This window comes from Camarhynchus parvulus, chromosome 2, assembly GCF_901933205.1.
Source record: "Camarhynchus parvulus chromosome 2, STF_HiC, whole genome shotgun sequence".
Classification (NCBI taxonomy): domain Eukaryota; kingdom Metazoa; phylum Chordata; class Aves; order Passeriformes; family Thraupidae; genus Camarhynchus; species Camarhynchus parvulus.
Window position 1 is genome coordinate 19,793,072 of NC_044572.1, and position 13,178 is coordinate 19,806,249.

A 13,178-nucleotide genomic window follows, 5' to 3' on the forward strand; every position below is an offset into this window, starting at 1 on the left:
TATTGTTGAATGATTTTTTTGAGTTTGGTATTGCTGTTTTGGGATCTTTGTAAAAATACAGTAATTTTAATGACGTACACAGTGACACTAACATATTGAACTCACTCTTAAATAGCAATAGAAATGCAGGCTGATTAAATGCAAAATAATGTCATTTTAAACTAGTAGCAATTAGCAAATATTTTGTTGAAGTGGCCTTAATTTAAAGACCATCTTTGCACTCTATTGTCTATTGCCACAGAAACTAAATATACATGTCACTAAAACCAGGCAAGTATTTTTCTGTTCAGAGTAATTACACTGTACAGAAATTTTCTTATTAATGAAGTTGTATAGCATTTAAAATTGATTGTACTTAATACATTTTCTAGTTACCTGTCCCTACAGGTAGCTAGAAAATTTAATTTTTTTTTCAATAACTCTTACTATATCTTTTAACTGGAATACATTGGATTAATGCATTTTTTTAAAACACACTTCCTACTTAATTAAAAAAAATCAAAAAAAACCCCAAACATTTAAAACTAAATGTTCATGCAGAAAAGCTTATTTTTGCTCCTCAAGATAAATCAAAGGAGTATCTTCAGAGGAGCTAGTAACTAAAGCAACCTACCCAGAATGCAACATTAATTTACAAATCTTCACTGAGAGAATAGAAATATTTTACGTTTTAATATGAACTTATATCATTACCCAGAGAAATGATAAAATAAAAAAGCTGGTAAAAAAAATGCCAGCTAAACTGAAGTTGGCTCTAACTACAGTAGTTTTGAACTGCGTTAGTTAAATATTAAATGAATGCAGAATTCACAGGACATTTTGTGTTAACTTGTACAGCCCACTCTTGGGCAAAACTGCTGGGATAAGAGCAATAGCTAACAATAGCAATAACAAAATTGGAAGCAACAGCTAACAACTAACAATAGCTAGTAAGGTAGAAAAGTGACCATAAATTTTCTGTGTGAACAAAGACAGAGAAGGTATTCACCTCAAACTGATCAAGAGGACAACCACAATGAACTAAATTAAACAGTGCCAAATTAATTACAAAGCCAGTTTTCAAAAGAGAAGTCAGCTTGAAAAGAAGTATAAAAGTAGGATGAAAATTTGTAGTAGCAGAGAATGATAATGCAGTGCAAAGAGCAGTGGCCAGCACCCAGTTTTGACATGCCAGAGGTCAATTTGCTGGTGCCACAATCACTGCAGGGACCAGAGAGAGCACCAGTGCCCCTTGGTGCAGCCAGCAGCCTGCAGCCAACTGCTGGGCTGGCAGTTTGGGGTGCTGGAAGGAGGATAATGCTGGGGCAGCCATGGCTTCCAAACTTGCTTTCCCATAAGGGGCAACATGCTTGTACTCCATATATCCTCATGCACATGTTTCTCTGGATAGGGAGGCAATGAAACTTTTTGGAGTTACTTATAGAAAGATGTTTAGAAATTTTTTCCTGCTTATTAATGATTTTTTAATTTTGATTAATCTGTAGTATTGATCCTACATACCTACTTCACCTATTGTCAGTCAATTACATGTCATTAATAAATCAGTAAACTGCTTCAATATTGTAAATACAGCAGGTTTTCCCCTTGACAATCTACACATTCTACACAATCTACACATTAAAATCACACATTCTAGAAGAGACTCAAGCACCTGAAAAACTGTACTCACGTAGTATGATCGGTTAATGGGCAGTGCTGCTCTTCCTCAGGGTAGAGATTTGCTCCTCTTCCAAGCTGCCACTTGAATGTCTTAGTGATAAGTATGGAATAATTTCCTGACATCTGTTCCAAGGCTGGTTGATACCATCCACACAGGTCTTTATCTTCAAAGTCACAGACTTCCCTAACTTTAGGGATCAACAGTGATTACTCATGTTTATATAAAAATTGAAAATCATTAACTCACATTACAACCCAAAAAGTAACATGGAAATAAAAAGGATTCAATTTATAGTATCTGTGAATACTGACACATTACTAACATGCAAAGTTTTTTCCTTTCAGATAAAACATGAATTTTATATTTTCTCCTCTATAACACAGATTCTAATTTTGGGAAGATACCAATTCCTTTGCACCTCAGTATCTACCTTCATGTGAGTTCTGACAAGCTTTCAGGTAATTCTAATAATCTGTCATGTAATATACATGGAAATTCCTGTAAAATTAATCAGCCAAGAATCCGTGAGCTGCTGTATGGGCCTGTCTCCAGTCCTGTAGACTGATGACATTAGGAAATCATTGTACATTGTCTACAAAGTCCATGACCATAACTCTAAAAAAAAAAAAAAAACCACTAAAAAAACCACAAACAAACAAACAAAAAAAAACCCAGACCAGATTTCAAGCAGTCCTCACAAAACTTGAAAGTTACATAAAAATGCATCTATTTGGTATTGGTATCAAATACTCTATTGCTGTGTTACTAAAAAACCATGCAGCTGCCTTCCAAAGACTTTTTGCTTCCTAAGCATCAAAGTGACCTCGCCACTGACCTTACTTAGGGTAAAGAAACCAATTTTATTTTCCATTTCTGCTGTGAATATTTATTCTCCAGCACATGGTCCAAGTTGAGTCTAGTCACTCTCCAGAACTTTGTAACAGATTATTACACTTAAGTTTAAGTGACTGCAGTGAGACTTGTGCAAGGGAAACAGGAATTTATTTTAACCCATAAACCCATAAAAAATGCTGCATCAAGAAATCATGGTTTGTTGGTAGAATGTGCCTGATCTTTCCTTCCTTGAAGGTTAAAAATGGTAGACTAAAGAGAGAATGAGTTTTGATTTATAGGTTGTATATCCTCACTAAGAAGCAAACTGCAGCCAGTGTGATCTCATGGGTTACCCATATGAAGATTTGTGATGTTTCCTGAGAATGATGAGTTGCATTAAATGCTTATTCGTCTTTTTAACATGCTCTGTAAACATTATACTTAAAGTGCCTCTGAGAAAGATAACACCTTCCTGTGAACATATTTCTGTTTCAGTCCAGACATTTTAAAGTCCTAGTTCAGCATTGTCATTTAAGTGATAAATTCCCATCTTAGTGATAGGAGACCTCAGATAGAGCAAATATGTAAAGGTGTATCCTCCACAGTATTTATCTTGCTGAGAATAAAAAGATGTTTTGTAAGATAATGTTTTGAGGCGAGAAATATTCAGAGGGCTCTGCATTTATGTTTCAGGGCAAGATTTCAATGGCTGGTGTTTTTTCACACTATAGGAAAATACTGTGGCACTTAAACATCAGATTCATTTCTTCCAGTTATTCCCACATAGGAAATAGACATAGAGACTGATACTCATTCTCACTGAGCCCTCAGCCCTGAGAGAGGTGACTGAATTCCCTTCACAATGTGTAATGAATTCAGAGTTTTATTTTCAGTGACAATAGTTTTGCTTGCAAAGGCTGAAGAGGTCACTGTCTCTAGATGTCTGTCCCCCTCATTAACTGGTTTTGGTAATTTTGAGTACTGTTCTTTGAATGCAAAAGGAAGTAATTAACAGCTTCTAAAATGCTACAGTGTGAACTGCTGCAACTCAGAAGCAATCAACAATTGTCTTAGATCTTTATGGGTGTCATGTGTGGACCTTGTCCATTATCCCCCTTACAGTTTTCCATTAAACTATCAGAGCTTTACAGGATGGAACTCACTTCTGTGTGGAGTAGGCTGAATTTCACAATTATTGCTGATGCTGAAACAATTTTTTATATTAAAAAAATCCCAACAACCACCCAACCAAACAAAACCCATACTCAGTGAAGTAGTTAAGAAGTGGATACTGTTCTCCCAGATGTCCACCCCAAAGATGAAACTCTGAAGTTTTTCTCTCTTCCAGTCTGGACTAGTGATCATTTTAAGAAAATATGCTCACTTAAAATTGTCATGTATGGTTACCAATCATTAGAGAACTGAGGATTCCTTCCCCCACCACATTTCAGTAGTAACTTGAAATGTCGAGTCTGAATCAGAAGGCAGAAAATTAATTACATCACACATATTAAGAGTAAAATATTACTACATTCCTGGGGAAAAAAACACATTAAAATAGCATCTAGGTGCTAATACCAAATTGCATAAATAAGATAGAGCTGCTAAAGCAATGCGTTTAAGACCCACAAACTAGTAAGGTAACAAAGAACATGATTTGATCCACTCACCACAAGCTGACTCGTCAGACTTATCAGAGCAGTCGGATCTGAAATCACATTTCTGGATCATCTGGATGCAGTGGCCAGAGGCTCGACACACAAACTCCTCCTCTGTGCAGTTGTTCATGGGGAGCGTGGCAGGAACAGAAGTTCCTGAAGTAGTTGTAGAAAGAGTGGGCAAGTCTCCTTTGAAAAAGGAGCCAAAAGGATGTTGAGAACCTGGACTAAGGCATTCCAGCTTCAGAATGATTTCTCCTTTTGCCACTGCCCCCCTTTTTCAGGATATGGCTTTACTGGAATCGTGCCTGGACAGTTGAATGACTGAAATGCTGTTCAGCAGGAGCTGAACTGGAGCTTTCCTCAGTGGAAAGCACTGGTTTTGTCACACCATCCATACAATCTTTGACACTTGCAGGATTTACACCTCTTGCCAGTCTTCCAAATTTGGATTAACCCAGTGACTAATTTAAAAAAACTGGTGCCAACACTCACACAGCAATCACAGAAACTGATTTTCCCTGTGCACCAAGGCTAACAGATCATTCAGATGATAATGGGTTCTTCAACATGTTGATTACTACAAGGGACTGTGGAAATTACTATGTAACCTTCTTACCTTGTAAATTTATTGCTGAAAAAATTATTTTCTCATTAGAGAAATTATTCTGAGGTCACCACCTTGTTCCACCACCTCCTTTATATTTCATTCAAACTCATTACCACTTCTTTCAAATCAATTGTCTTTTTATGTCCTCCTATTCTTTACTATGCACCTTTCTTCAAGGCTACCCTCTTTGCTTGGAAACCTTTGCTATTCTTGTCCATAAAAGGAATTTCCATTATAAAACTCCTTTTTAAAATTTAATAGTTTATGAAATTATTAGCTATAGTGCACAATGCACCTGAGCAATACACCTGAGTTAATTAAAAAGTACATGTGAAGACTTTTCATATTATGTGTCTGGGATAGCAAGGATTTTTTTTGAAATCCCTGACAGCTGGAGAACTAATACTGAAAATAAATTACCCTTTTCTATTTTGTGGGGTAGAAAGCAAATCTATGAAATTAAATAAATTATTTTCCAGTCAAATGAATGATACTCTCAAAATGTCCTAAAACTCAAACAAAAGACTTAGGGGAAGAAATGTTTTGAAGTAAGAATTGTATGAATTGATAAATTCATCTACAACTCAGATTAACAGCAAGGACCTTATCGGTCAGAAATTTTGAAATACAAATGGCACATTTAAGGCTCTGCTACTGATACACTGAAATGAAAGAAGAAATTTTGAATAACCATAGCCTTAACAACACTTGAAAAGAAAGGAGGATCTGATATTTCCTCTATTTTGAAACAATTTATTTTCTATACTTTATTGAATACCATTTTATCCAGAGCAAGCATCACTGAATAACCTTTGGTTAGGGCATTCAAATGCTGAGCTGAAGCAGTACATTCATGATTCAAAAGATTCAACATCTTTCATGTTACTTAAAGTGATCAAATACTGACAGGGAGAGATGGGCTTGACAGCTTGGTGTACAGTCTCTCATAGAGCAATTGGGCAGTGCTTGATTCTAGTGTGCTTTTTCAACCTACTGGTGTTAAATATGGTGGAATATGCCATAGCTGTTGTCTATTTTGCAGGCTATTCCCACAGTCCCTTTGACTGTTTTTTTGCTGTTAGAATATTTTTATGGCATGGAGGAGCTAAAACAAGAACAGGACCCTAGGCTGTCTCAAAAATTGCTCTCAATTTTAAAAATATATAGAACACAAAACCTGATTCTTGTCCATCATTATACTTCAGTATTTTCAATTTATCTTTACACACACAATGAGGATTTTTTCCTTGGTTATGAACTTTGAAACTGTGACCCTCTATGTTTTCCAATTTCTTGTTTAGTTTTAAAGTTTTCTTCATAACTAATTTGAAATTATTTATGGATTTTCTGATTAGTTATTTTAAGATTTTATTCCCTGAATATAAGGCACAATCTATTAACTGAGTATTTACAAAAAGCCTTCACATCCAAATGTTATAATAACTGCTTTGCCCTGTATAAATATGGTAAAACACTAGATAATTATCTGCAAAAGAAACACCATACACTTTTGATATTCCTCATAGAACTAATTATAAGACATTTTTGGAGAAGAAGAACAAAATGCATCTACACTAGGGTGTTTTAGAGTAAGTGCTAGGATACTAATAATCAGACACTGTTTTAAATTGTTTGCTGCTCTACAGCCCTGTCATGACTTTAGAGCAACTGTCACACCATATGTAACCCTGCACTCCCTGCTGCAGCCGACAGAAGCTCCCTTAAAATCTATTCTGTGGTGAGCTCCACATCCTGAGTCTGGTGTCTTGAAGTACAAGTATTTTGGGATATAATATTTTACAATTCTGCGGAGATTGTTCTACCCTTGGTAACAATGACTTTTGACAACAGGTTGCTCTATCACCTGAACTATTTGTGTGATGTCACGTGAGAGCAATTGGCACAGTAAATACATTAAGAATTATTAGGGGGAGATGGAAAGCTCTATCAAACTGAATTGGCAGCATGAAAGTACAGTTCCTTTACACACTGCTAAGCTTCTTTTACTTTCTAGGAGTCAAGATCTAAAATAAGTTGCACACTTCTCATTAAGGATCTCTTTTGGACTTTACATGCACAGCAGAACATATTTTGTCCTGATGCCTGGATATGAGAGTCTGAGGAGCAGGGAAATGAGTCTGGGTTTCCTGAGTCACATTTTAACCTTGTTTTTACTTTTCCAGTAGCAATATTGACAAATGACAGCAACGAATCAGCTCACAGCTTGGAGATGTGCATTTCAACTCTTACCATTGTAAAGAGTACAGCCCAGAAAAGACACGTCATCAAGTCCAATGTCTCCGGTGAAACCATCTCCTACAATACCTTTCACCAAAATCTAGGAAAACAAGAATTACAAAAGCATTTTTCACTGTATAGCAGACTTCCACTTCTCATTAAATATTTCTTATTAGATGATAGAGGAGTCATGTGCCATGTTTCTCACTTAAAATGAAATTAATTGATTCTGGGAGATACAGTCTATTCAATGACAATTTACGAAAACGATTATCAGGTTTCACTGGTGGTCACATTAATCATAGTGAACCATAACAGAATGATTGGCTTCACAATGGTGTAAATTCACTGAAACATCACTGTGATATAAAATGATGGCAAGACATTATTGTAAGTGGCATATTATGATTACCTTCTTTGGTACTTATTGCAATAACATTAATCATGCTAAATATAGTACCATTCATGTAAAAAAAATTATAGACCCATATAAATTCCAGTATGATGAAAACAATTAGACAGGTAAGAAATGAGCTATGGAACCTTTTAAAGAAAAATATTCTATTGCTTCATTAGACTTGTCAATGCTGTATTTGCTTCATTATTTTCTACTGCCAGGGAATAGGAGAAGTTGGTGTTTGTGAAATACTCTCTGGAAGACTAAATAAACCCCCTCTGTTCTGTCTGTTGCTGAGTGATAATTATCTAGAAGATTATTAGTGAAAGATGAGAGTATTCTTAGTTTAACTAAATAATAAACCCCAATTTATAAAAATAATAAAGCCTTCTCAAACCACACACTTTGAAAAAAGATGTTTTTGCTGATCCAGCAGAGTCCAAAAACTGTTATTTCTTTGCCATTGTTTTAAATCCTTATTTTACATTGTACACACACATTCAGTTTCAGAAATGCTGTATAAAATTTCTAATGTATTTTTTTCCAGTTTTTTCCTCACTTAAGCAAAAAAATTCCTACACATTAATGAAGGATAAATAGTGGCAAAAATATGACAGTTCTGCTTCAGAGTAGTGTTAGTTCTATTATTTTTCCTGTAACTTATTTATAAAGAAGGGTTATATTCAACAAGAGCCATTTTTCATATGATATGTACAGAGACCTTTTAAACATTACACTTGAAATTTATTATCCTGTAACAGGAGGGAAAAATACTTAAATGATGCAAGGAATGGTCTTAACCCCATAAAAGTAAAAGAATAATATCAGTCTAAATATGTTAACACTGACAAATTTGTTTCTGCTGTTTTGAAGTTGCATGTGAATTGTAGATTTATTACTGATGCTGACATCACCAGAGTAAATAAAAATGATTACACTTCATTTATGTATTATGTCCATTAAACAAAATAAATGAGTATGCTAAAAGAAGACAGGTAAATGTCCCTTACTATGGATATGCTCCAGATGGGCCATTTTAGCACAAAATATATTTCATTTGAATGACAACAATAAATGACAGCATTGCTTTTTATTGCTCTCACTGCAGTATGGGATTCTTCCTTTCCCCTCAGGATACTCACAAATATTCTTTACAATATTACCTCAGGCTTTTGGGTATTTTAGATTAAAATGGGGACAATGCTACAGTACTGGTACCAATAGCAATGAAATGGTTATGAATGGGAAACAGGACAAACAAAAACATCTACTATTTGAAAAGCCACGCAAGGAAATTTCCAAAATGACAAATCTCCTTCCATGGTAATGTTGACTGGCAAAGACACAGCAGTCTAAATATAATTTTCAATTTGTTTTCAAAGTATGAGTGATTATCTACCTGCAATTAATTACTTATTAATTAGCTCAAATTTAGAAAAAGAGGAGTGAGCTTATTTAATTACACAGCTATTTCTAAGATAAACCCAAATACCCTCACGACTACGGTAATTTTCCATGGGATTGGATTGTGCACTTGTGGACATCGCTGTGGGATGTGCAAGGAGCTGCAGTCTCCAAATCTGCCTGTGCCCATGTCCCCAGTCCTGACAGACACACAGGTTGAGGACACCCTTATACAACATCTTCCACCCATGCTTCCTTTAAGAAAGCTGCACTCTTGCACCTTAAGCAGGAATATGTTTTTAAAAGGATTAAAAATATTCAAAGTTAGAAGTGACAGGACATAGTTCTCTAGGAGGAATTTAATTCAGAATACCCTTATACTGATTATCATTATGATTGTGTTGTTTAAAATCTCCCCATCCACATTATTTTTCTTACATTTATCTAAGCACCTGGGGAGTCTGATACTTTGATATATAGTATGAACTCATTAGCAACACACAAAATGTAATAGTGGCATAGGTATACACTTAAAACAGAAGATAAGACAAATTTCTGAGTTTAGAAGCTCAATACATAGTCTCTCTGCACCTGTGGTTAAACTTTGACCACTTTAATTAATTTGGCAGACATAATTCTGCAAACTTCATAAGATATTATAAAGCAACCTCTAGGAAATTCATCTGCTGTGAAACTCATTTCACATCACATTTGTTATTTGAATGAGAATAAATAGTTCCCAATTTCACATTTTCAGAAGTCTAAGATCCAGACTCAATGAAATCTATAAAGGCATCAAAAGGTATTTGACATAAAGAAAGGAGGGGAAAAAACCCAATTCCATGAAAGCAAACTTTATTAGAATGACGCTCTGTATACATTAAAAAATGGTCCCTTAAGATTTTGAACAAAATAGGCTTTTGAAGAGTGATGTCATGACAAGCCTTAATAGAGGAATTACAAATAATATTCTTCTATACAAATGCTCAATTTTTACAGTGATGCTCATTTCTGTCAATAGCCAATTCCCACTGAATGTTACCAAAGTAAAATCTTAATCTCTATACAAGCATAGTTTAAGATAGAATGGAATTAATTACAAAAACTGTGGCATATTCAAAATTCTGAAGGTTTTCAAATGTCTAGAAAATAGTGATATTAGTTCTAATATATTCAACTCATAATTTAGACAAACAGTAACTCAGTTATGTCACAAGAGGTGTCAACAGGGTTATTTAGTGATTTTTATTTCTAGTTAAGGCATGGTAATTTAGATTAGGTTTCTATGATGATTGCTGGCAAGAAAGCATTTGATTTTGTTTGAATAGGAAAGAACAGCCACACAAATAACTGACAAAACATTTTTCCATAAAAAAATTTGTTGTAACTTACTAAAAGCAAAGTCCTCCACATTTCACTGCATATCTCTGAAGTAAACTACCCCTATGTTTTAATGCTAGGGATGAATAAAGAAAACTGCATAACAACTTTACATCCAAAAAGCAATAAATTCCTTATGAGGTAATGGAACTTCTCTAATTACAGACAAAGGACAAGCCAGAGAATGAAGCTTCAAAGCTACTTTTTTGTTAAAATATTTTTATCCAGTGATCAAAGTCATGTCATAAGTCTTCACTGCAGAATAATTTTTTCAAGAACACATGAACATATTCCTATAATAATTTCTCAAGAAGTACATTAAAAGGGAAACTATTTCCAAGAAAACACAGTTCTTTCAGAAAAGGTTTTATTCAAAAAAAGAGAAATTTAGATTTGATCTTGAATTTTTGAGTAGTTATTAATTCACATCAAATAAGATATTGACTGCTTTGATGAGTCCAAGCATGGTGATTTATTCCTCCTTGGCTCTGTTTCTCTGCTTCCCCAGCTGCCATGAAAGGAGTAGGCACTGTGTATTTGAGATTATTCCCTCAGTCTCTCATTTAGGTGTCCACTAGTTGCATTCTGTTTGCTTGGCACTGACCTGTTCCTCTGTACCTTCTGCAAACGTTTGTCTTAGGAAAAAAAAAATGGATGCCTGGGTTGTCACAGTCTGTTCCAGCTTTCCCTCTCTTGGGGGGAATGGTTTAGGTAATCAGAGCTTAATGTGCTGCATGGAACCCTTGCCATCAGCTTCTGAAGAGATTTTCAACACTGGGTCACCACATCATTTAAATCATACCCACTGAGAAGCTCAATATCACACTGCCCTTCTTCAAGGCTCATCAGCCCCCTTCTTTCATGATCATTGAAAATGCTTTAGAAATTAATGCCTCAAGACTTCAAAAGTTGAAATAAAGTCCTTTCACACAGGTGTCTAAATGAATTGTTACCAGCATTCTTAAGGGTACACACATCAAATATGAAAAATCTTGTGTCAAATATTTGATGTTTTACAGTGCTTGGTTTTATAAGATACTGAAAAACACTAGTTCTAGTTCAGTAAAGCACTTTATCACGCTTTGCTATAAGCTTGTGAACCCTTATGCTGATTTATTATGTTTTTCACAGCATTTCTCTAAAGTGCAGGGATGAATCACATTTCTATCCTGTTTTAGACTATTCAGTAATATTGGAGGAATTAATAACTACATATTCTGGGAGTCTTTACTTTCCTGCATTAAGGTCAAAAAACTTCATTCAAGAGAAAATATCCTGTTGTCACTCCATAATATTAGCACTGGAAGAATTATTGCAGAGGTACTATATTGTCAGTGCCTAAAAATTTCTGATATTTAGCCTGTCCATTTGAGAAACATCTATATAGCAATTATAATTATGAAACTATATTTAAACTACCTTAAGTTCATTGTTAGTTTTGACTTAATCTACAAAGATATACAAAGTCTGTTTTCTTTTCTCCCAGACACAATTTTCCTCAGATTTTATATGTAAATAAGTAAAACAAACAAACAAAAAACCAGGATTCTGGCTGAGTTACTATATCAAATACCTGAGACATATGGTCCTGAAAGAAGTGTCCCACATTGACCAGGATGACTTGTTATGACCTGAGTATTTCTGTCCCTCCCTTTTGTACAGTAGAGCACACCAAGATATAAAAAGCTGCAGGAAAACATCTTCCCATGTCTGTCTAGGGAAGTCTGCACTGGGCTGAACAAATAGACTTTATCTGATCCGTGCAGTGCTTACTGCAAAGGCAATTCTTCCATGCTGAGATAAGGAGCATCCTAAGAGGAGGCACTCACTGCTTTCTTTTCAATGCTTGTGAGTACACTTGTGGTAATAAAACAGTCAATTATCTGTTCAGCAGCAAATGCTAATGAGCAATGGGATCACTATTAGACCTTCTGCCTAATGATGAGAACCTTTCCTGACCCAAAGGATTTTTCCTGACTTAGTTATATAGAGTTGCTGCTCCTACATCCATGCATATGGCACTAATCTCCCAAAGTAAGGAAAAAATAACATAGAGATATCACCAGAACATGTGGGTTGACATGAAATCCTGTCTTCATTACAGTTAATGAGAGTTTTGACATATACTTCAGTGAGACTAGATTTCTACATTGTTTCTTAATTCTGCTATGAGCATACTCAATAAACAGAAAGATTGCAACAAAAAATTTAAAACTCTCTGCTTGATACAAGGCAATTTCCTTCCTCTATGGAAGAAAATTTAATTAAATCTGCAACAAAGTACAGCTTTCCTGTGATCTTCCTGTTATATTTTCAAAGATATTGATATTCCTGTTATATTTTCTAGATCCAGTTAAGCCACGAGATAAAAGTCACTAACATTTTCCTTCTCCTTGAAAAGTCATCCAAGTCTTATTTTCCCGTTGAGCAGTTTATAAGCAATATAGTAATATCAATAGGAAATGTGAAACAGTACTCTTAATTTTTAGGGAAACATAACTCCTGTCTTGAATGCAAATGGCTCAACAGTTTCTCAGTGGGCTGTGGGTTCTGAAAGATAGTGAAAACTTTTCATTACTTCAGGTTTTCCATATTTAAAACATGAGCAGAACTTGACAGTTCAGTAGAGAATAGAAAGGGTATTTTTACTTTATGTGATTTCCACTGAGCAGCCTGCATGTAAATAGGGACAAAAAAGGTAAAAAGCACTCACCCTGGCCCCCTTCTTTTCTCGCCTCTCAAGAGAAATTGCAAGGAAATGACAGACGTGAAATTAAGAATATAATTGTCACTGGAAAAGGTATTATTAAAGGTAGATTAGAAATTCTCATTCCTTGTCCCCTATGTGCACATGTTGTGACTTGATGACATCATGACAAGTTTTCCACAGCATATCAATAAAACAATAGCACAAAGAATAAATTGTTTGTATTGTTAGAGTGGATTATCTCTTTAATAGTCTGATAGCACTGAACAAAAGGCCACTATCTTTCCCTA

At 35.0% G+C, this 13,178-nt stretch overlaps 1 protein-coding gene across 1 annotated transcript in view; it reads right to left on the bottom strand.

Annotated features, from left to right (window-relative positions):
* Nucleotides 1-13,178, bottom strand: part of MALRD1 (MAM and LDL receptor class A domain containing 1) — a 229,868-nt gene that overhangs the window by 151,126 nt on the left and 65,564 nt on the right. Inside the window, exons 18-20 of the mRNA XM_030944073.1 lie at nt 7,007-7,100; nt 4,165-4,338; nt 1,670-1,847 (exon numbers count right to left, since the gene is read on the bottom strand). Coding sequence (XP_030799933.1) covers nt 1,670-1,847; nt 4,165-4,338; nt 7,007-7,100 — 446 coding nt within the window. The remainder of the gene's footprint in view (nt 1-1,669; nt 1,848-4,164; nt 4,339-7,006; nt 7,101-13,178) is intronic.